General features: G+C 45.4%; 1 protein-coding gene across 1 annotated transcript in view; it reads right to left on the reverse strand.

The window, feature by feature from the left end:
• The window catches only part of LOC310854013 (kinesin-like protein KIF13B), a 138,665-nt gene that overhangs the window by 105,181 nt on the left and 10,513 nt on the right, over positions 1–22,971 (reverse strand). Inside the window, exon 3 of the mRNA XM_083758486.1 lies at positions 16,693–16,786. Coding sequence (XP_083614612.1) covers positions 16,693–16,786 — 94 coding nt within the window. The remainder of the gene's footprint in view (positions 1–16,692; positions 16,787–22,971) is intronic.

Consider the following 22,971-nt stretch of genomic DNA (forward strand, 5'->3'; position numbering starts at 1 on the left):
AGCTCTAGGGCCCATAGTCACAAAGGCAGTCATTAGAGACACACAAACATTCCCATTCATATGTAATAAGGCATTACCTCATCATTATAACCAGAATGCCTTAGAATACAGCTGATCCTCTTATCCAGAGAGCCTGATGCCATTTCCTCTACGGCGTGACTGATGTCATTTCCTATTTTCCTCCAAAAGCATCTTAGGAATGTTCCAATCTCTCACTATAGACGACAGATTGGTATCCTGGCAACAGTCAGTCACAGTGAGTTTACGCCTGGCTAGTTCATTAATGAGCACACCTTCAAGGAACTGCAGAGAGGCTATTTATAAAAGTCTGTCTGCCTTTTCTTCTCCCGGCTCAGAATAATTTAATTGCGGAGAATTAACAGCAGACACAACACAGCATGGAAATTGTATCCAGAGATGTTGATTTGCCGCAAAAAAAAAAAAAAAAAAGGTTGAGTTGTGCCAACAATAATACTGATGACCTACACAGTTAAATAATAATAATAATAATAATAATACTGATGACCTACACAGTTCCTATCCTGAATGGGATGCATTAGCTTTCACTCAAACTCAGTCCCAAACGGTATGATCCTTAGCGATGGATCTATAGAAGCCTGGTCTTGTATTTCTAGGTTAAGAGGTTTTTGTATTACTTTTTCTTTGCTACCACTACTTAACCCATTCTGACCTGAGATCAGATTCATACGAGGTTTCCGCCGGACACACACTGGTCTGATGAACCCATTCTGACCTGAGATCAGATTCTAAAAATGTCAGTCGCTCTTCGATTTTTCAAAAATAGCAGACCTACAAGCTCGTATCGATATGAGCTTGTAGATCTGCTATTTTTAAATAGCTAAAGCATAACATGATGCCGACACCAAAATGGGTGCCCGGTCAGAATGGGTTAAAATGGTAAATAAAATGTGCATGCATATAGAACCTTCATCCAAAGCAATTTACAATGTGCATTGCATTCACCTACTGTATCCAGTATCCACACACATTCACTCACTGATGACAGAGGAAACCATGCAGGGAAGACATCAACCTGCTCATTAGGAGCAGGTATGGGTTCAGTGACTCGCTCAAGGACAGAGATATTGATCGGATGCAGTGCGACGTAGGTGTGAGGTCCGCATATAGGTATGGATGCAGTGCGCCGTAGGTGTGAGGTCCGCATATAGGTATGGATGCAGTGCGACGTAGGTGTGAGGTCTGCATATAGGTATGGATGCAGTGCGCCGTAGGTGTGAGGTCCGCATATAGGTATGGATGCAGTGCGACGTAGGTGTGAGGTCTGCATATAGGTATGGATGCAGTGCGACGTAGGTGTGAGGTCTGCATATAGGTATGGATGCAGTGCGACGTAGGTGTGAGGTCCGCATATAGGTATGGATGCAGTGCGACGTAGGTGTGAGGTCTGCATATAGGTATGGATGCAGTGTGACGTAGGTGTGAGGTCCGCATATAGGTATGGATGCAGTGCGACGTAGGTGTGAGGTCCGCATATAGGTATGGATGCAGTGCGACGTAGGTGTGAGGTCCGCATATAGGTATGGATGCAGTGCGACGTAGGTGTGAGGTCTGCATATAGGTATGGATGCAGTGCGACGTAGGTGTGAGGTCCGCATATAGGTATGGATGCAGTGCGACGTAGGTGTGAGGTCTGCATATAGGTATGGATGCAGTGTGACGTAGGTGTGAGGTCCGCATATAGGTATGGATGCAGTGCGACGTAGGTGTGAGGTCTGCATATAGGTATGGATGCAGTGCGCCGTAGGTGTGAGGTCTGCATATAGGTATGGATGCAGTGTGACGTAGGTGTGAGGTCTGCATATAGGTATGGATGCAGTGCGACATAGGTGTGAGGTCCGCATATAGGTATGGATGCAGTGCGACGTAGGTGTGAGGTCTGCATATAGGTATGGATGCAGTGCGACGTAGGTGTGAGGTCCGCATATAGGTATGGATGCAGTGTGACGTAGGTGTGAGGTCTGCATATAGGTATGGATGCAGTGTGACGTAGGTGTGAGGTCTGCATATAGGTATGGATGCAGTGCGCCGTAGGTGTGAGGTCTGCATATAGGTATGGATGCAGTGCGCCGTAGGTGTGAGGTCCGCATATAGGTATGGATGCAGTGTGACGTAGGTGTGAGGTCCGCATATAGGTATGGATGCAGTGCGACGTAGGTGTGAGGTCTGCATATAGGTATGGATGCAGTGCGACGTAGGTGTGAGGTCTGCATATAGGTATGGATGCAGTGCGACGTAGGTGTGAGGTCTGCATATAGGTATGGATGCAGTGCGACGTAGGTGTGAGGTCTGCATATAGGTATGGATGCAGTGTGACGTAGGTGTGAGGTCTGCATATAGGTATGGATGCAGTGTGACGTAGGTGTGAGGTCTGCATATAGGTATGGATGCAGTGCGACGTAGGTGTGAGGTCTGCATATAGGTATGGATGCAGTGCGACGTAGGTGTGAGGTCTGCATATAGGTATGGATGCAGTGCGACGTAGGTGTGAGGTCCGCATATAGGTATGGATGCAGTGCGCCGTAGGTGTGAGGTCTGCATATAGGTATGGATGCAGTGCGACGTAGGTGTGAGGTCCGCATATAGGTATGGATGCAGTGCGACGTAGGTGTGAGGTCTGCATATAGGTATGGATGCAGTGCGACGTAGGTGTGAGGTCTGCATATAGGTATGGATGCAGTGCGACGTAGGTGTGAGGTCTGCATATAGGTATGGATGCAGTGTGACGTAGGTGTGAGGTCTGCATATAGGTATGGATGCAGTGCGACGTAGGTGTGAGGTCTGCATATAGGTATGGATGCAGTGCGACGTAGGTGTGAGGTCTGCATATAGGTATGGATGCAGTGCGACGTAGGTGTGAGGTCTGCATATAGGTATGGATGCAGTGCGACGTAGGTGTGAGGTCCGCATATAGGTATGGATGCAGTGCGACGTAGGTGTGAGGTCCACATATAGGTATGGATGCAGTGAGACGTAGGTGTGAGGTCCACATATAGGTATGGATGCAGTGCGACATAGGTGTGAGGTCTGCATATAGGTATGGATGCAGTGAGACGTAGGTGTGAGGTCTGCATATAGGTATGGATGCAGTGCGACGTAGGTGTGAGGTCTGCATATAGGTATGGATGCAGTGAGACGTAGGTGTGAGGTCTGCATATAGGTATGGATGCAGTGCGACGTAGGTGTGAGGTCTGCATATAGGTATGGATGCAGTGCGACGTAGGTGTGAGGTCTGCATATAGGTATGGATGCAGTGTGACGTAGGTGTGAGGTCTGCATATAGGTATGGATGCAGTGTGACGTAGGTGTGAGGTCTGCATATAGGTATGGATGCAGTGTGACGTAGGTGTGAGGTCTGCATATAGGTATGGATGCAGTGCGACGTAGGTGTGAGGTCTGCATATAGGTATGGATGCAGTGCGACGTAGGTGTGAGGTCCGCATATAGGTATGGATGCAGTGCGACGTAGGTGTGAGGTCCGCATATAGGTATGCAGCCCCTAACTCTAGATGTGGGGGCGTCCTGAAACCTATGGTCATACCAAAAACACTGTTCTTTTCCATAAAGGAGACTAACACAAACTCACAAACTTTCATCTGCAGGTAACATAGGAATCTAAATGGCCTTCATCAGTGTCGTTCATCTTTGCAGTTGATCAGACAATGTGTTATCGTCGTCTCACACAGCTCCTTCTAAAATCGAGCAGTGGTTCCCATTTCCAAAACGTTTTAGCTCAAGAAATTAGAAGTTTTTTGCCCAGGACCCAAACTAGTGAAAACCGCAGATCTACAAACGTAAACATTCATTTCCTAATCTATGGAATTTCTTAGATTTTTATTTTTTATTTTGAAAATGTTTTTGAAATAATAAAATCAATAATTTATGTAGGAAACATAATGGGAGGACCCATAAAAATGTCTGCCACCCGCAAATGGGCCCCGACCTATAGTGTTTAGCCCATTCTGACCCGAGATCAGATTCTAAAAATGTCTATTACATCCTGACAGTTTCATTATTAACCCATTCTGACCTGAGATCAGATTCTAAAAGTGTCTTCGATTTTTCAAAAATAGCAGACCTACAAGCTCGTATCGCGCCACTCGGTGGCGCGATATGAGCTTGTAGATCTGCTATTTTTCAATAGCTAAAGCATAACATGATGCCAACACCAAAATTGGTGCCCGGTCAGAATGGGTTAGAGCTCTCTCCCTATAACTATCACACATTTCTCCTACTCTCTCTCTCCCTCTACCACTCCTCCTCTCCCTCTTCCTCAGCCTCCCCATTCTCTCACATGATGCACACACCATGTATGTATACTAGTATGCACACATGATGCACACACCATGTATGTATACTAGTATGCACACATGATGCACACACCATGTATGTTTACTAGTATGCACACATGATGCACACACCATGTATGTTTACTAGTATGCACACATGATGCACACACCATGTATGTTTACTAGTATGCACACATGATGCACACACCATGTATGTTTACTAGTATGCACACATGATGCACACACCATGTATGTTTACTAGTATGCACACATGATGCACACACCATGTATGTTTACTAGTATGCACACATGATGCACACACCATGTATGTTTACTAGTATGCACACATGATGCACACACCATGTATGTTTACTAGTATGCACACATGATGCACACACCATGTATGTTTACTAGTATGCACACATGATGCACACACCATGTATGTTTACTAGTATGCACACATGATGCACACACCATGTATGTATACTAGTATGCACACATGATGCACACACCATGTATGTTTACTAGTATGCACACATGATGCACACACCATGTATGTATACTAGTATGCACACATGATGCACACACCATGTATGTTTACTAGTATGCTCACATGATGCACACACCATGTATGTATACTAGTATGCACACATGATGCACACACCATGTATGTTTACTAGTATGCACACATGATGCACACACCATGTATGTATACTAGTATGCACACATGATGCACACACCATGTATGTATACTAGTATGCACACATGATGCACACACCATGTATGTATACTAGTATGCACACATGATGCACACACCATGTATGTTTACTAGTATGCACACATGATGCACACACCATGTATGTTTACTAGTATGCACACATGATGCACACACCATGTATGTTTACTAGTATGCACACATGATGCACACACCATGTATGTTTACTAGTATGCACACATGCCGAGACATACTGTACAAAGTTAGTTATATAGACATGAAGACATCACAAACACAGTGGTGGAATATAAATAAACACACACACACACACACACACACACACACACACACACACACACACACACACACACACACACACACACACACACACACACACACACACACACACACACACACCTGTTTCCCTTTACCCATGCCCATTCTTTATCAGGCGGCCAGACTGGCTGTTATGTACCACAACATTTCACTCAGAAATTTCACAACTATTCCACAATACAAAAACACAGGCATTAAATTACTTCTATGCTTGCATTTTATTTTTAATTCATTCCAGGGGACATTTAAAAGCGGCTTCCCCGTTTTGGGAATGCGTTTTGAGACGGGACCCATGCATCACGAGGGGGGCTTATCTGGAGATGAGAGCGTGATTTATGCTCCAGACCAGGCCTCTGCTTTTTCCTTTTTTCTTCCTTTGTGTTCAGTCAGAGGAGAACGGGGCTGCTCAGACAACAACAACCCTCTGGGTGTCCGTTTGTCATCATTTCCCTCGAAATGTTTGGGTTTGGCAATTGTCATCCTCTGGCTTAGTTTGTCCGTATATCACCAAACATGCCGTACAACATACATAAAACATAAACGTACAGTATTCTATACGTTACTGTACATTTGCTTTTTGACGCGAGCTGTGCTGTCAGCTGTCATGGCGAGTTCAAAGGCCGACGGCGCTACCCCCCCCCTCATTATGGCTAGACGGGACCGGTTGGCCAATGAGAAGACTCCCCCCCCCCCAAAAGCAACACTCCTGTATCCTACATTCTCCTCCCTCCTCCTCCTCCTCCTCTTCTTCCTCCGATTGTCATTTAAAAAATAACTGCTCGCATGGATGCTTTCCCCTCTCCGTCTCCCTCTCCCCCCTCTGTGCCCCCCTCTGTGCCAGTCCCCCCCCCCCCCCCCCTCCCCTCGCACCCTACCACTCATTTCTCCAACTCTCTTTTTCTGGGATCATCCACAGCTGGGGGAAACTAAAGAAAAGCTGGAGGTTTGGAGGGGTGGGGTGGAGAGATTATGGCTGAGGAGGAGGTACTATTTTGTTGTGGACACATTTCTTACATACCAGGCATTGAACTGACAGTCCTCTCTGAGGGAGACGTGATGCAGCTGCAGAGTGACCTTTATCCCATTCTGACCTGAGATCAGATTCTAAAAATGTCTATTACATCCTGACAGTTTCATTATTAACCATAGACTGTAAAAAATATGGACAAAGCGTTCCCCGGGTCTAACATGAACGTAAAATGAAGCCTGTAATAATATGCTAATTCCTGATGTAAGTCGCCATCTTTGGTACCAGCTGGCCATTGGCTGGCTCCGTTTTGTATACCAGCTGGTCATTGGCTGCCCAGACAACGAGGCGGGACTTCCCCCCTTCTTCTCCGTTGGTTTTTATTTTGACTCGAGTGGGAGGGGAATCCCGATCATAGACTGTAATGGTAGCCACGCCCCTCAGAACATACGCGATGGTTTTTTTTCTTTATGGTAATTTTTTTAATTAATGGGACCATACTTTTCCAAAAAGAATATTATGACATTAGAAATGAGACTTTAAACTAGTGACTGGAAGAAGAAAGTATTCATGACCATGTTTATTAAGGTAATACAGTCTAGGTGAAGTTGGGCCAAAATACATGGGCCTCTATGGAGCTATGGGGCTTTTTGGGTCCGGTCCAGCGCCACAACAGGCCATTATATGAACTACCGATTTCAAATGAGGCTTCACGAAATATCTGGCTGACTGCCCCCCTGTTATTAACCCATTCTGACCTGAGATCAGATTCTAAAAGTGTCTTCGATTTTTCAAAAATAGCAGACCTACAAGCTCGTATTGCGCCACTCGGTGGCGCAATATGAGCTTGTAGATCTGCTATTTTTCAATAGCTAAAGCACGACACGATGCAAACACCAAAATGGGTGCCCGGTCAGAATGGGTTATAGAGCTGTGCCGATTGACCATGACATTGTGAATCTGAGAAGATTGCCGCCATGTTCATTTGATTGCAAAACATTCGTTTTTTATGCTGTGAAAGGAAATCCATGAGAACTCAATATCAGACTACAGCCAACTATTGTAATAATAACTACAAGGCTCAAACTGAATCACTGGATCTGCTGAATATGACAGATTTGGTTTTGGTGTACAGTATATAGTACTAGTATTGCTGGCATAACAGTAACTAACTGCAAATGGATAGTATTGTGCACACATGTCCCATTAAAAAACACTTGTGTCTGCACAGTAAGAGACTCACTAAAAGTTGATTGTGGCTGGTGACCTTGGGATTTGTCGGGTGCAGTCGATTCCACTAATTAACAAGTCCTCACCAAGCACAACCAATGACAGAGAACGGATCCATAATGTATCCATAAGGGCTAACCAGTAGAGAGTATGTTGAAATTGCAATACTGACCAATCTAAAATGCAAGAGGCTGGCAGCAGGTGTTCCAGACATAATATCACAATTAGCCCATTCTGACCGGGCACCCATTTTGGTGTCGGCATCATGTTATGCTTTAGCTATTGAAAAATAGCAGATCTACAAGCTCATATCGCGCCACTCGGTGGAGCTTGTAGGTCTGCTATTTTTGAAAAAATCGACGAGCGACTGACATTTCTAGAATCTGATCTCAGGTCAGAATGGGTTAATCAGACCAGTGTGTGTCCATGTGGAAACCTTGTATGAATCTGATCTCAGGTCAGAATGGGTTAATCAGACCAGTGTGTGTCCATGTGGAAACCTCGTATGAATCTGATCTCAGGTCAGATATCACAATATACTGTTTGCCAAAATGATGAGGGCCCCTACGGAGAAGCTCCAAGTAACGCAGCCCCCTGAAATGCCTTTGTTTGCTTCAGGGGTGCAAAAGGCCAGAAGAAGAATTCCAAATGTGTGGAGTGTGGAGTGTTACTGTTAGCATAGCAACAGAGAAACTGATAAACTGAGATGATTAACTGTCTGGCATGAGGTCATCCAAAACAACTTCAACACATCTGGATCTACACATACAGATGTGCACACGCTATGGGGGCATTCGGCATGTTCTCTCTGGGAGACAGCAGCACCAGCCGTGTTTGCCTTGCACACTAGAGTCTCACTACTGACAAAAGACCACAAACTAACAAGCAGAGAGAGAGCAGTCGGGAGTGAGTCAACATTCAATTTCACCACTCAGAATGTAAATAAAAGCCCTTACATCACTATGCAAACTCCAGCAGGGATAAGAGTCCCTTCCACAGACTCACTGCTGGGTTGGTTATTACACTGTAGCCAGCCAACTGTAGGTTGGCTACACTGTATCAATTTACAATTTACAATTTACAATTTAGGCATTTAGCAGACGCTCTTAATCCAGAGCGACTTACAATAATCAAGAACAAAAGCATGGAAATACATCACAAAAAAGCATCATAAAACATGCGTAAGCTAAGAAAGTAACAGTGGAATATCTATATTATGAGACTATACATATAAACTATATATATATATATATACTACTATGGCGTGCTATGACTATATACAATGCAATTATAGTGCTGTCTACATAACATGCTATAAGTCTGTATCAGATGCTATCTAAGTCTACAGAAATGCTATCTAAGGGGGGTAGGGTAAATGCTACGGGCCATGATGGAGTCTGAAAAGGTGGGTTTTCAGACTACGGCGGAAGATTGGGAGTGACGCTGCAGTTCTGACTGCAATGGGAAGTGCATTCCACAGTTTTGGAGCCAGAAGGGAGAAGAGTTTGGGACGTGTGGAGCGTGTCCAAGGACAAAAGGCTCTGTGCTTTATCAGGACACACTGCCATAACCTGGGGGTCGCCAGTCACCACCGCAGAAGCAGGCGTCATCAATATGTCCGACCCGTACACGGACAAATCGGTCCATGGCGAGACTTGTCCTCGTCTGTGGCAAATTTTGTATTGTCCTTTTTACATACCATTATATTTATAATGTTTTATATTGATCATAAAACCCAATTACTGAATGTCAAGCCCACCCTATGATTTCTTCAGAATATACACACTGTAGTATGGCCCATTAGGAGTCCACTGGTGCAGTGGTTCTCAACCCAAGGACCCCATAACTCTGAGAATGTACAAATGGAACGAAATGGACCTGTAGAGTTACAGCCTGTTATGGTCATTCAGGCCTATAGCTCTGTATGTGTTTCTGTAATATTATTGTCCCCACATTGTGTATCATGTGATAATCATGGCAAAAATGGCCACCACATTACAACAGCATGGTGATGACCGCTGCACAGAAGATACGTTTAGGACTTTAGGTAGACCATATGTGCTGCAGCCAAATGGAACCACTAAAGGGAGAGTCCTGCCAATAATGATATATAAAACATTACGTTAGCACGTTTAATTATAATAACTATCCCATGTAAGAGATCATTCACAAACTGTTAGTTAATGAGTAATGAATAACTTCTTAAATGTCTGTTAATTGGATAATGATTTTAAAAGTGTGCCTTATAAATAATAGATCATGAACAAGCCATTTGGTAAACAACTTACCAATGACTTATTTGTTAATACACCTTTCAGACGGGGCAAGTAGTGCTTTTCTCTGCTGCCAACTCTTCCCACTAACATCCTCACCAGAGCACCAACTCCTCTCCATCCTCACCACTCTAGAATAGTCAGCCATACATCCATCAAGCACTCTCCCTGACATACCGCTTTTCTAATAGCGCTATTTGTTACAACAATCCAGTGACCCATTATTCACTGAAAAGTAAGTAAGCCTTTACCGAGCCATGAGGCCCATAGGGCAGGAGCCTAGAATCTCCTGTTTCTGTAGGGTGAGTACAGAGCCATGAGGCCCATAGGGCAGGAGCCTAGAATCTCCTGTTTCTGTAGGGTGAGTACCGAGCCATGAGGCCCATAGGGCAGGAGCCTAGAATCTCCTGTTTCTGTAGGGTGAGTACCGAGCCATGAGGCCCATAGGGCAGGAGCCTAGAATCTCCTGTTTCTGTAGGGTGAGTACCGAGCCATGAGGCCCATAGGGCAGGAGCCTAGAATCGCCTGTTTCTGTAGGGTGAGTAGTACCGAGCCATGAGGCCCATAGGGCAGGAGCCTAGAATCTCCTGTTTCTGTAGGGTGAGTACCGAGCCATGAGGCCCATAGGGCAGGAGCCTAGAATCTCCTGTTTCTGTAGGGTGAGTACCGAGCCATGAGGCCCATAGGGCAGGAGCCTAGAATCTCCTGTTTCTGTAGGGTGAGTACAGAGCCATGAGGCCCATAGGGCAGGAGCCTAGAATCGCCTGTTTCTGTAGGGTGAGTACCGAGCCATGAGGCCCATAGAATATCCTGTTTCTGTAGGGTGAGTACCGAGCCATGAGGCCCATAGGGCAGGAGCCTATAGAATCTCCTGTTTCTGTAGGGTGAGTAGTACCGAGCCATGAGGCCCATAGGGCAGGAGCCTAGAATCTCCTGTTTCTGTAGGGTGAGTACCGAGCCATGAGGCCCATAGGGCAGGAGCCTAGAATCTCCTGTTTCTGTAGGGTGAGTACCGAGCCATGAGGCCCATAGGGCAGGAGCCTAGAATCGCCTGTTTCTGTAGGGTGAGTACCGAGCCATGAGGCCCATAGGGCAGGAGCCTAGAATCTCCTGTTTCTGTAGGGTGAGTACCGAGCCATGAGGCCCATAGGGCAGGAGCCTAGAATCGCCTGTTTCTGTAGGGTGAGTACCGAGCCATGAGGCCCATAGGGCAGGAGGCTAGAATCTCCTGTTTCTGTAGGGTGAGTACCGAGCCATGAGGCCCATAGGGCAGGAGCCTAGAATCTCCTGTTTCTGTAGGGTGAGTACCGAGCCATGAGGCCCATAGGGCAGGAGCCTAGAATCTCCTGTTTCTGTAGGGTGAGTACAGAGCCATGAGGCCCATAGGGCAGGAGCCTAGAATCTCCTGTTTCTGTAGGGTGAGTACCGAGCCATGAGGCCCATAGGGCAGGAGCCTAGAATCTCCTGTTTCTGTAGGGTGAGTACCGAGCCATGAGGCCCATAGGGCAGGAGCCTAGAATCTCCTGTTTCTGTAGGGTGAGTACTGAGCCATGAGGCCCATAGGGCAGGAGCCTAGAATCTCCTGTTTCTGTAGGGTGAGTACCGAGCCATGAGGCCCATAGGGCAGGAGCCTAGAATCTCCTGTTTCTGTAGGGTGAGTACAGAGCCATGAGGCCCATAGGGCAGGAGCCTAGAATCTCCTGTTTCTGTAGGGTGAGTACCGAGCCATGAGGCCCATAGGGCAGGAGCCTAGAATCTCCTGTTTCTGTAGGGTGAGTACCGAGCCATGAGGCCCATAGGGCAGGAGCCTAGAATCTCCTGTTTCTGTAGGGTGAGTACCGAGCCATGAGGCCCATAGGGCAGGAGCCTAGAATCTCCTGTTTCTGTAGGGTGAGTACCGAGCCATGAGGCCCATAGGGCAGGAGCCTAGAATCTCCTGTTTCTGTAGGGTGAGTACCGAGCCATGAGGCCCATAGGGCAGGAGCCTAGAATCTCCTGTTTCTGTAGGGTGAGTACCGAGCCATGAGGCCCATAGGGCAGGAGCCTAGAATCTCCTGTTTCTGTAGGGTGAGTACCGAGCCATGAGGCCCATAGGGCAGGAGCCTAGAATCTCCTGTTTCTGTAGGGTGAGTAGTACCGAGCCATGAGGCCCATAGGGCAGGAGCCTAGAATCTCCTGTTTCTGTAGGGTGAGTACCGAGCCATGAGGCCCATAGAATCTCCTGTTTCTGTAGGGTGAGTACCGAGCCATGAGGCCCATAGAATCTCCTGTTTCTGTAGGGTGAGTACCCACCCCATCAAACCCCGACCTCCTCACCACAAGGCCATTATTCTATGAGGAACAGACGAATGACAGATGAGTTTCTTTTTTACGACAATGACCTGCTTCACACTAAATGTGTTTTGATACAAGTGCTGCTCGTATGCACGCCAGCTGTATCTGTTGAACTTGAGAGAGCATTGTTGTTGTTGTTGTTGTTGATTCCCCCCCGTTCTATACTAGACTACTACTGCTATGCCAAACCTGATCTGACTGCACTGTACAGGACATGCACAGACTGCACTGTACAGGACATGCACAGACTGCACTGTACAGGACATGCACAGACTGCACTGTACAGGACATGCACAGACTGTATACAAACCTGATCTGACTGCACTGTACAGGACATGCACAGACTGTATACAAACCTGATCTGACTGCACTGTACAGGACATGCACAGGCTGTATACAAACCTGATCTGACTGCACTGTACAGGACATGCACTGTACAGGACATGCACTGTACAGGACATGCACAGGCGAGCACACATGGTGGATTAAGCTGAACACACCTACTAGCACCTAAGGGTTTACACTGTACACACTAAACAGCCAGGGGGGGGGCAATGTCAGCTGAGAAAAGATCAGTTCAACATAACATCAATGTTGTCAACAGGACGTTACACTATACTAAACCCAAGCGTTTAGGTTATAAACAGTATTAAACACTTATTTGTAACACTTTTTAAACGTGTCACAGTGTTTAGATTATAAACAGAAGAACATGTTTAATCCCTGTAACACTTTTTAAACACATAAACGTGTTTAGTTTTTACAATCAAAGTCAGTCATATTATAGGTGTTTAGAATTTGAACACTAGGTGTTCTCGTGAGGTGTTTGAGTGAACTCGTGTTCTACTGTATTTTATGACCATTAATAAACACTTGGCATTTTATTATTACACACATGGTGTTTAGGTTAAACGTGTCACATGTTCCAGGGATTTACATATAGACTTGTCATGCTACACAAATGCAGGGAACAGCAGCACAGATATGGATATGTAGGCACAAAGCGCAAACACAGTTGACCTCATCAGGTTTTAGATTGGGTTTTTTTTCAGGAAATATTAAACAGTCGTGGCTAAATTATATGTCTGGGAGCAAAGGTGTACCATATAGGCACCAGCTTATAGCCGTTACATCACTGTAAATGTCTAATGTCTATAGAATTATTATGTCTATTGAGGGCTGTCTATTATGAGAAACTATTTATTATATACTATATTTATTTCCGTTTGCCTTGGCTTTCAGGCTTTGTAATCCAAAATTGCACAGGGCAGATGTGCCAAATAACTGAAATATACAAAGAAATGATTGACATATTTAATAATTTGCCAAAACATTGCCAAACTATAGGCTTGTAGAGCTGCCATTTCTGTTTTTTGTTATTATTTAAAATGTATGAACCTTTTTCAACATGGAAACGATTATGGTGTACGACAGTACGAGTATGAGTCGTGTGAGAATACAGGAGTAGTTTATACTACTAAATATAGTATAGCAGGATAATGTAAGCAATGGCATTATGAGAGCTTATATATACAACAGTTACACTACATAATATATCGCAGCATAAAGCTCGTCACCTGAGGCCCTACAATAGCTTACAAAGGGTAATTCCAGGCAAGCACTCAGATTACAATAATAACACCATCCTCAGCAATAAAAAGAAAAAACACTTAAAAATAAATATTCAGCATCACTGCAAATATCACTCCACTAAAACAGAACCATCAACGCATTCACATAAACAATTCACCACCAAGCAGCAGCTACACAGACAGACACACTGCGGAGCGACAGTGTAGAGACAACAGCCTGATGCTAGACAGGACTGTGTGGAGGGCAGCCATTCTGGACTCGAGAAATTATAAATACTGCTTTGCCCCTGACCGACAAAGTGTGGTTACTGACCTCATTCAAGTCATTGTGGATAACCAAGGTGTGTTCAGACACAATTAGACACTTAAAAATCACACCCGTGAGGGGTGCTCACACCCGTGAGGGGCACTCACACCCGTGAGGGGCACTCACACCCGTGAGGGGCACTCACACCCGTGAGGGGCACTCACACCCGTGAGGGGCACTCACACCCGTGAGGGGCACTCACACCCGTGAGGGGCACTCACACCCGTGAGGGGCACTCACACCCGTGAGGGGCACTCACACCCATGAGGGGCACTCACACCCGTGAGGGGCACTCACACCCGTGAGGGGCACTCACACCCGTGAGGGGCACTCACACCCGTGAGGGGCACTCACACCCGTGAGGGGCACTCACACCCATGAGGGGCACTCACACCCGTGAGGGGCACTCACACCCGTGAGGGGCACTCACACCCGTGAGGGGCACTCACACCCGTGAGGGGCACTCACACCCGTGAGGGGCACTCACACCCGTGAGGGGCACTCACACCCGTGAGGGGCACTCACACCCGTGAGGGGCACTCACACCCGTGAGGGGTACTCACACCCGTGAGGGGTACTCTCACCCGTGAGGGGTACTCACACCCGTGAGGGGTACTCTCTCGTACATCATCATAATACATCATCTCATTCCTGCCAATTAGAATTTGCGTCCTCACCTTCGTCTTCAATGTTTGTGTTTACGAAATGTTTGTGTTTACATTCCATTCCTTATCAATAGCATTTCATGTTTGTGTTGGGACACACTTAAAACTGGCCATTCATTATCAATGGCATTTAATGTTTAAAGGTATATTCAGTGATTTCACTTAATTCAAATATCACTTATTTTTTTGTTTTGTTGTGATAATCCTCCCTACTATAGAGTGTGCTGGCCATATAAGGAGTTCCTCCCTGTCCCCAGTTAACCCCTGGGGGTCAAAAAACCTTAGGTTTCGTTTTTGACTCTCTATCCTGATTGGACGAAAGGCTGGGTCCCACAGCCAAAAACGAAACCTAAGGTTTTTTGAGTGAAATCACTGAATATACCTTTAATGTGTGAGTTGGACAATGTTTACTTTTTACACGCACCCTCAAAGCTGGACATATGCAAAAAAATCCCCCCGTGTGAAGTGAGTGGCGCCAAGTTATTAAAGTCTAACTCATATTGATTAGGTGATGTAAAACAAACGGTGGCAACACAAACATTAAACACCATTAACAATAAAGGGACAATTATGACGTAATGAGGTACATTATGACTTAGAGTAGACAACCTGTGTATAGGACTCAAAAATAATAATAAAATCCGGTCGTTTTCCGCATGTCAGACCAAATGACTGCTCTGAAAAGCGTACAGACCCCAATCTAAGTTCACAAGAGCTTGTAGAGCTGCTATTTTCTCCAAATGTTAGCCCCCAGACCCAGAATAGGGATGCTGGGGTTCAAATGGGTTCAAATGGTTAATTTAATATAAAGGTGCAGCTACAGGTGTACTAGTAGTAGCGGTAGTACTCGGGGGGAATCATGGAAATGAACACTGTGGGTTTTGCTGTGCAGAGCAGTATGACCACATAGCATCTGTACTTAAAGTGTCAGTGTGGGCGATTTGTTTTTGGTTTTTTCGCTACGCTGCTGTCATCAACTCCCTCCCACCATTAAAGTGTCTGCAGGCTGCAGAGCAGGCGGGCAGGTCGCTCCATCCATTCATTCTCCTCCAAAGTGTAAACCCTGCTGCTGCCTCAGCCCTATTGTCCCAGCGAGCGACATGCAGCAGGAGAAAGACGAGAGAGACAGAGACAGGCAGAAAAGAAAGCAAAAGAAAACCGGGAGTGCGAGACACACAAAAGGGAGAAATGATGGCGCGTCTCTTGTTTGGCGGTCATAAAAGTCAGCCTTTTCGGGGGTTGTGTGGGCACGATTTTATGAGCGACAGATGCTGCCGCCAAACGTGTGCGTTATATCCCTCCCTCTTCGCTCCTCTCTGTTCCCCTGCATTACATGCATGCGGGGCGGGGGGGGGGGGTCTCTACGGTCGCCGCCACTGACCCGGAGTTAACCTCCCCCTGTGTTGCTGGGGAAACGGAAAGGGCTGAGAAAAAGGGAGGAAGTCAGGCTGCAGAGAGTTATGAGCAAACACACGGACAGCAGGAAGAGGAGGAGGAGGAAGAGGAGGAGGAGGAGGCGCAGCAGACCGAGACCGCCCGCTCTACAGCGTCCAGCTCTTTCTCTCTACAGCGTCCAGCTCTTTCTCTCAGGATCCTCAAATGATTACAGATCCACTCCCAACGCAAAGGCCTCTACAGCGTCCAGCTCTTTCTCTCAGGTCTCTCAGATGGTTACAGATCCAGTCCCAACGCAAAGGCCGCTGACTTGTACACACACCCATCACTGTGCTTTATGCCCTGAAAACACACAAGCGTGTCTCACACGCACACACCTCATCTCTCTGGTATACTGGCGGGTTGCTTCCTGTTGCTACCATGTGACAAGAGAATTACTGCAGAGAGCAAACTGGAACTGACTTTGAGTTGGTTTATGTATTGCGAGAGAGAGAGAGAGAGAGATAGAGAGAGAGTTAAGAGACAGGCAATCATAAGCAAACAGACGCACCTGGAGTCAGTCTTGCCCAGGTTTCCTCCTGAAGGGAAGAGGATGGTCTGGTTCTTCTCCATGTCCACAACACATTTAGTGTTCAGCTCCTTTTCTGTAGAAGGAACACACACACACTTTATTGACAGGATACATGTGTGTCGAGAGAAAGGGGAGTGCATGGGTCATCATTTTTGTCAAAATTCTATTTTTGCCAGGGACATACAAAACTAGAAAAAGTGCCCTTCTGGGCACACGTCTCCAGATAGGAGTGTGTGTGATGTTTGGTAAAATGTTTAGGAGTAATATGTTTTGTGTGTGTGTGTGTGTGTGTGTGTGTGTGTGTGTGTGTGTGTGTGTGTGTGTGTGTGTGTGTGTGTGTGTGTGTGTGTGTGTGTGTGTGTGTGTGAGACGCGACTTGGCCTGTTGTAGCGCCACCATGAGGCTGATTTGTAAACTGAAGTGGCATTTCTTCCTCAGCCTAGTGGGAATATGCATGCAGTTTCACCGCAATCGGACGCTGTGTTGAGGAGTTGTGGCGATTTGTACAAAACGGGTACAAAGTTTAGAAGCCAATCGTAGCCAATCAGGATGGATTATGAGAAATCAGACAAACCCGTCTTGATCACATGACTATGGAGAGCATGTGTACCGATTTGCGTGAAAATTGGATACAATCTGAAGGAGTAATATTAGAAAATGTGTTTTACATGTCAGCCTCCTGGTGGCGCTATAAAGAGCAGATGTGAAAAATTCAAGGCAAAGGTTTTTCCTTTTCATAATTGCCATAATATGTGACCATACCATTAACAACCTATAGAAGGCAAAAGAAATTCCGGGTTCACATTAGACTATACTATAGGTCTAGGGAGTTGGCATACAAAGTTTTACACAGATCCGTGCAGTTAGAGGTAAAAACACTAATCGGCCAGTTATAGCGCCACCATGAGGCTGAGTTGAAAATGTTCATTTCTTCCTCGGGCTTGTGGGAATGTTAGTGCACAATTTTGGAAATCACACGATCGCACTCCTGCGAACTTTGGAAAGCCAAATCAGGATGGAGTCTGAAAAATCTGAAAGACCCGTTTCGTTGAATGGCTCTAGAGAGACTGTGTACCAATTTGCGTGATGTTTGGACAAAATCTGTAGGTGTACCGTCCAAAAAAGTGTTTTGCACAAAGCGGCCTCCTGGTGGCGCTATAAGAGGCCAATGTGAAAACCTTGGGGCAGAGGTTCAGCTGTGGCATTCAGGGGAGTGTGTGTGCAGAGTATGGCTGCGATCAGGCCAACGGCGCCGGAGATTAGCTCAATTAGACGGACAGACACACACACACACACACACACACACACACGGATGGACGGATGGAGTGCAAAACATACTCTCGGGGAGAGAATGGGGAGATAAAGGCCAAAAGGACCTTTGAGGGTCCATTTGGATATTGGGTATTATGATCAAAATAAGAATATTATAACAAATCTAGAATTTGCCACGGACACATTTGTCTGTGTGTGGACATGTTGATGACCCCTGACCCCTGACCCCTGGGCGAGAAGCCAATGGTCCGTCCGTCCGGGCATCGAACCTAGGACTCACTGTCAGGCATTAGAGCCCATGTGGTGTGTGTGTGACTGTGTGTGTGTGTGACTGTGTGTGTGTGTGACTGTGTGTGTGTGTGTGTGTGTGTGTGTGTGTGTGTGTGTGTGTGTGTGTGTGACTGTGTGTGTGTGTGTGTGTGTGCGTGTGACTGTGTGTGCGTGTGTGCGCGCGCCCTAGCCACTCAGCTACCAGGTCACCCTGGGCTTCAGTTCTGATGGCACCAGTGTGACAGGCTGCCCCAACAGTGTGTTGATTTAACCCATTCTGACCTGAGATCAGATTAAAAAAATGTCAGTCGTTCTTCGATTTTTTTCAAAAATAGCAGACCTACAAGCTCGTATCGCGCCACTCGGTGGCGCGATATGAGCTTGTAGATCTGCTATTTTTCAATAGCTAAAGCACGACATGATGCCAACACCAAAATGGGTGCCCGGTCAGAATGGGTTAACTCGCACTCACAGTTATAAAGGTCAGTTCCACATGTATTTAGCTTTTAACTCCCTTGTATTTAGTGCAAAACTATGTAGGCAATGCTCGCAGAGACTGGTGACAGCACAACATTTACATTTTAAAACATATCCAGCAGCTGATAACACCTCTAGAGACATGCATGGAACAGGGTGGAATGAGGCTCATCATTTCCTCTGCCATGATACTGAAGTGTTATTAGTTTGCTGAGTTAAGACTTGCAGTATGCTCTCTAGTCGAATCAGCAAAAAAACCTTTGCCAACTGCTCCGTCTTGTAGTTTATAGATTTTAACAAATCCCTCTAACGGTCGGATTACTTAACCGTTCCCTTTAACGATTCGTAGGGGTTCCAAATGGACCCTAACAGGTCTGTAACTCTGAGAGTGTACAAATGGAACCAAATGGACCCTAACAGGTCTGTAACTCTGAGAGTGTACAAATGGAACCAAATGGACCCTAACAGGTCTGTAACTCTGAGAGTGTACAAATGGAACCAAATGGATTTGTACCAAATTCCAAATGTACAGAGTAATGGTGGTCCTTGAAGGTTTGAGAACCAGCGGTATTGCAGATTGTATAGCAGACGTGACTGACGTACTCATGACGTACTCGTGACGTACTCGTGACGTACTCGTGACGTACTCGTGACGTACTCGTGACGTACTCGTGACGTACTCGTGACGTACTCGTGACGTACTCATGACGTACTCATGACGTACTCATGCCAGTTCTGACAGTGTGATCAAAACCGGTTCCATAAAAACGGTTCCAAAGGTGATGGAATTGATTTTCCTCTACACCATAACAGTGATCCAGTTGGAACCCACGAGGTTCCTTGATCCAAACCCAGGTAGAATAAGTGTTCAAGCTTTCCCACCACCAATACCGAGCGCTGTCTGACCTGGGAATTACCCTGATCATGACCACAGGGTCGCTGAGCAAACAGGAGTCATGGTGTTGCTTCAGGGTGAATTCTGTGAAAGGATTTTATTGGTCATTTAGCAGACCGTCCGCTGCCTCCCTTTGCGTCTCTGTGTCCTCCTGGGTGATGATCGCTATCTCTTCTATGTCGGAAGTCTAATTTACATAAAATGGTAAATGGTGCATTTATATAGCGCCTTTATCCAAGGCGCTTTACAGAGATTGTGCATTACATTCACACATTCACACACCGATGGCAGCGGAAACCATGCAAGGCACCAACTAGCACATCGGGAGCAATTAGGGGTTCAGTGTCTTGCTCAAGGACACTTCGACAGTAACTCTGGGGGAGCCCGGGTTCGAACTGGCAACCTTACGGTTACCATCCAGGCACTCTACCCCTGAGCCACCGCCGCCCCGGTAAACATCACTGAATACAATTTAAAAGGCCTGAATTGTTAGGTTTTTCCTGACTGACTTTATAGCGATCATTTCTGAAAGCATTTTTTTGTCCTTTCACAGTAAATGTGAATATAGGCCTAATAGCAGCTCATCTTCTTAACACAATCTGCTTCTTATACATGGATACAATGATTAACCAAGTAGAGGGTTCAGTGTCTTGCTCAGAGGTGTGTGTGTGTGTGTGTGTGTGTGTGTGTGTGTGTGTGTGTGTGTGTGTGTGTGTGTGTGTGTGTGTGTGTGTGAGCATGTGTGCATGCGTGCCATTAAAGTATATAGGTATGAGCATAAAACTCGTATCACATAGGCATGACAGAACTGTAGAATAATATTAGAACCACATCAACCATTTAATGAATGACGAATGACACATACAAGCCTTACTTATCAAGCCGTGACCTTTGACTGACAAGACACATGTGGACAGAAATATCACCCGTTAGAGAGGGTTCAAAACCCATGACCTGTTAGTCACAGAAGCGAAAGCTCTGTAAGCTCCAAGTCAAACCAGCAAAAAAACAATTAACCTGATAATGTACAGAGTATGTACATTATGATGATTTTTGACAGACATACTTATGTACGACAGTCCAATAACAGACAAAGCTGTGGTAATTAAACCATTGCATTGTCAGCGCTCACCCTTGCGTTGGAACTTGATAGCACTAACTTTTCATAACAAGACTTGATATTGTTCTCACGCTGGTGCTGCAGGTATATTCTTAATGAAGACACCGATACCAAATCAGTGGAGCCCAAGCCTCTGTACCATAAATGTGTGCATTTTACACAAGTAGCCCAAGAGGGGAATCAAACCATTAACTTGACTACTGCTGGCCAGATTTAATACAGTACTGTACACACGACAACACCGCCATATTTAATACAGTACTGTACACACGACAACACCGCCATATTTAATACAGTACTGTACACACGACAACACCGCCATATTTAATACAGTACTGTACACACGACAACACCGCCAGATTTAATACAGTACTGTACACACGACAACACCGCCAGATTTAATACAGTACTGTACACACGACAACACCGCCAGATTTAATACAGTACTGTACACACGACAACACCGCCATATTTAATACAGTACTGTACACACGACAACACCGCCAGATTTAATACAGTACTGTACACACGACAACACCGCCAGATTTAATACAGTACTGTACACACGACAACACCGCCAGATTTAATACAGTACTGTACACACGACAACACCGCCATATTTAATACAGTACTGTACACACGACAACACCGCCAGATTTAATACAGTACTGTACACACGACAACACCGCCAGATTTAATACAGTACTGTACACACGACAACACCGCCAGATTTAATACAGTACTGTACACACGACAACACCGCCATATTTAATACAGTACTGTACACACGACAACACCGCCAGATTTAATACAGTACTGTACACACGACAACACCGCCAGATTTAATACAGTACTGTTACTGTACACACCACAACACCTCCCACTTTGTTGGTGTAGTAATGTTAAAGGAGAATTCCATACTAAAAGGCTTTCTTACCTTTCTTTGTAGTTGTTACGTCCCCATCAAAGAGGTCCAGGTGTTATTTTGTGCAAAAGCTCCTTATTGGCTATTTCCCCTACCATAAGCCCTAAATGAATTGCATTGCATTGAATGGGATGTATGGGGTGTTAATGTATGGGGTGCTAATTAACTTATTTCCATCCAAATAAGTAGTAAACTGTGCCGCTTGGGTTATTATTTACATTATGAAGAGAGGATATATACAAAAGAATTATAATTTTGAGCGATGGAAATAAGCGAATTAGCACAACACCCCATACATCCCATTCAATTCAATGCAATTCATTTAGGGCTTAGGGTAGGGGAAATAGCCAATAAGGAGCTTTTGCACAAAATAACACCTGGACCTCTTTGATGGGGACGTAACAACTACAAAGAAAGGTAAGAAAGCCTTTTAGTATGGAATTCTCCTTTAAGTGAAGTTGCATATACATATTTGTCATGTGTAGGCTACTGTACCTCATGGGTACAGTAAGTTTGATTGGTTGTTTTTTTTTTTATTTCTGCTTTATTTGTTACCTTGTGTTCTCTTGATGACACCGATTAAAGTCATAGGCTGAAAAAACGCATGGATTAACAAATAACGTTGTTTTTCTACAGTACTGCAAATGCTGCAGATTCTTTTTCCTCCACTTCTGGGTCTATCATGCATTTCTCTTCTGATTATGGATTAGTCAATGTCATGATTATATACAGTACATTGTGCATTCCTCCTGCCGAGTGCTTCAATGCATCACAACCCTAGCATGCAGGGAAATTAACTCAAATGCTGCTGACCGAGTGCTCCACCATTCCAACTAGTCTAATGAGCTTTGGCTCAGGCCCAGGTACAACAATCAGTCGATGGAATTGAGTTGGAAGACCTCGTTGAAAAAATGCAAATGATCTTCTTCACCTCCGATCTAACATTAATAATAGTAGGACAGCTCTCGGGCAGTTAATACGTTATTAATCCACAAACACACATATATACATATATATAAGACTCAAACTAAAACCTACATGCGGCGTACATACTGCAGCGCACACACACACACACACACACACACACACACGATTGATGACCACTCACATGTGCTGGCCGTGACCTACTTGTACAGTGCCATGATGCACTGCGTCTTCAGAACAATAAGTAGCCAATAGCCATGCACTGCAGCTCAGGGAATGTGGAGCTGTTCATATATTATACAGGCACCTCTACTGTATGTTTTTGAGAAAGAGAATGTGCCTATGAGTCAGTATCATCCTGTCAAACATCATAGT

This window comes from Protomyctophum parallelum, assembly GCF_964188405.1.
Source record: "Protomyctophum parallelum genome assembly, chromosome: 2".
NCBI lineage: Eukaryota > Metazoa > Chordata > Actinopteri > Myctophiformes > Myctophidae > Protomyctophum > Protomyctophum parallelum.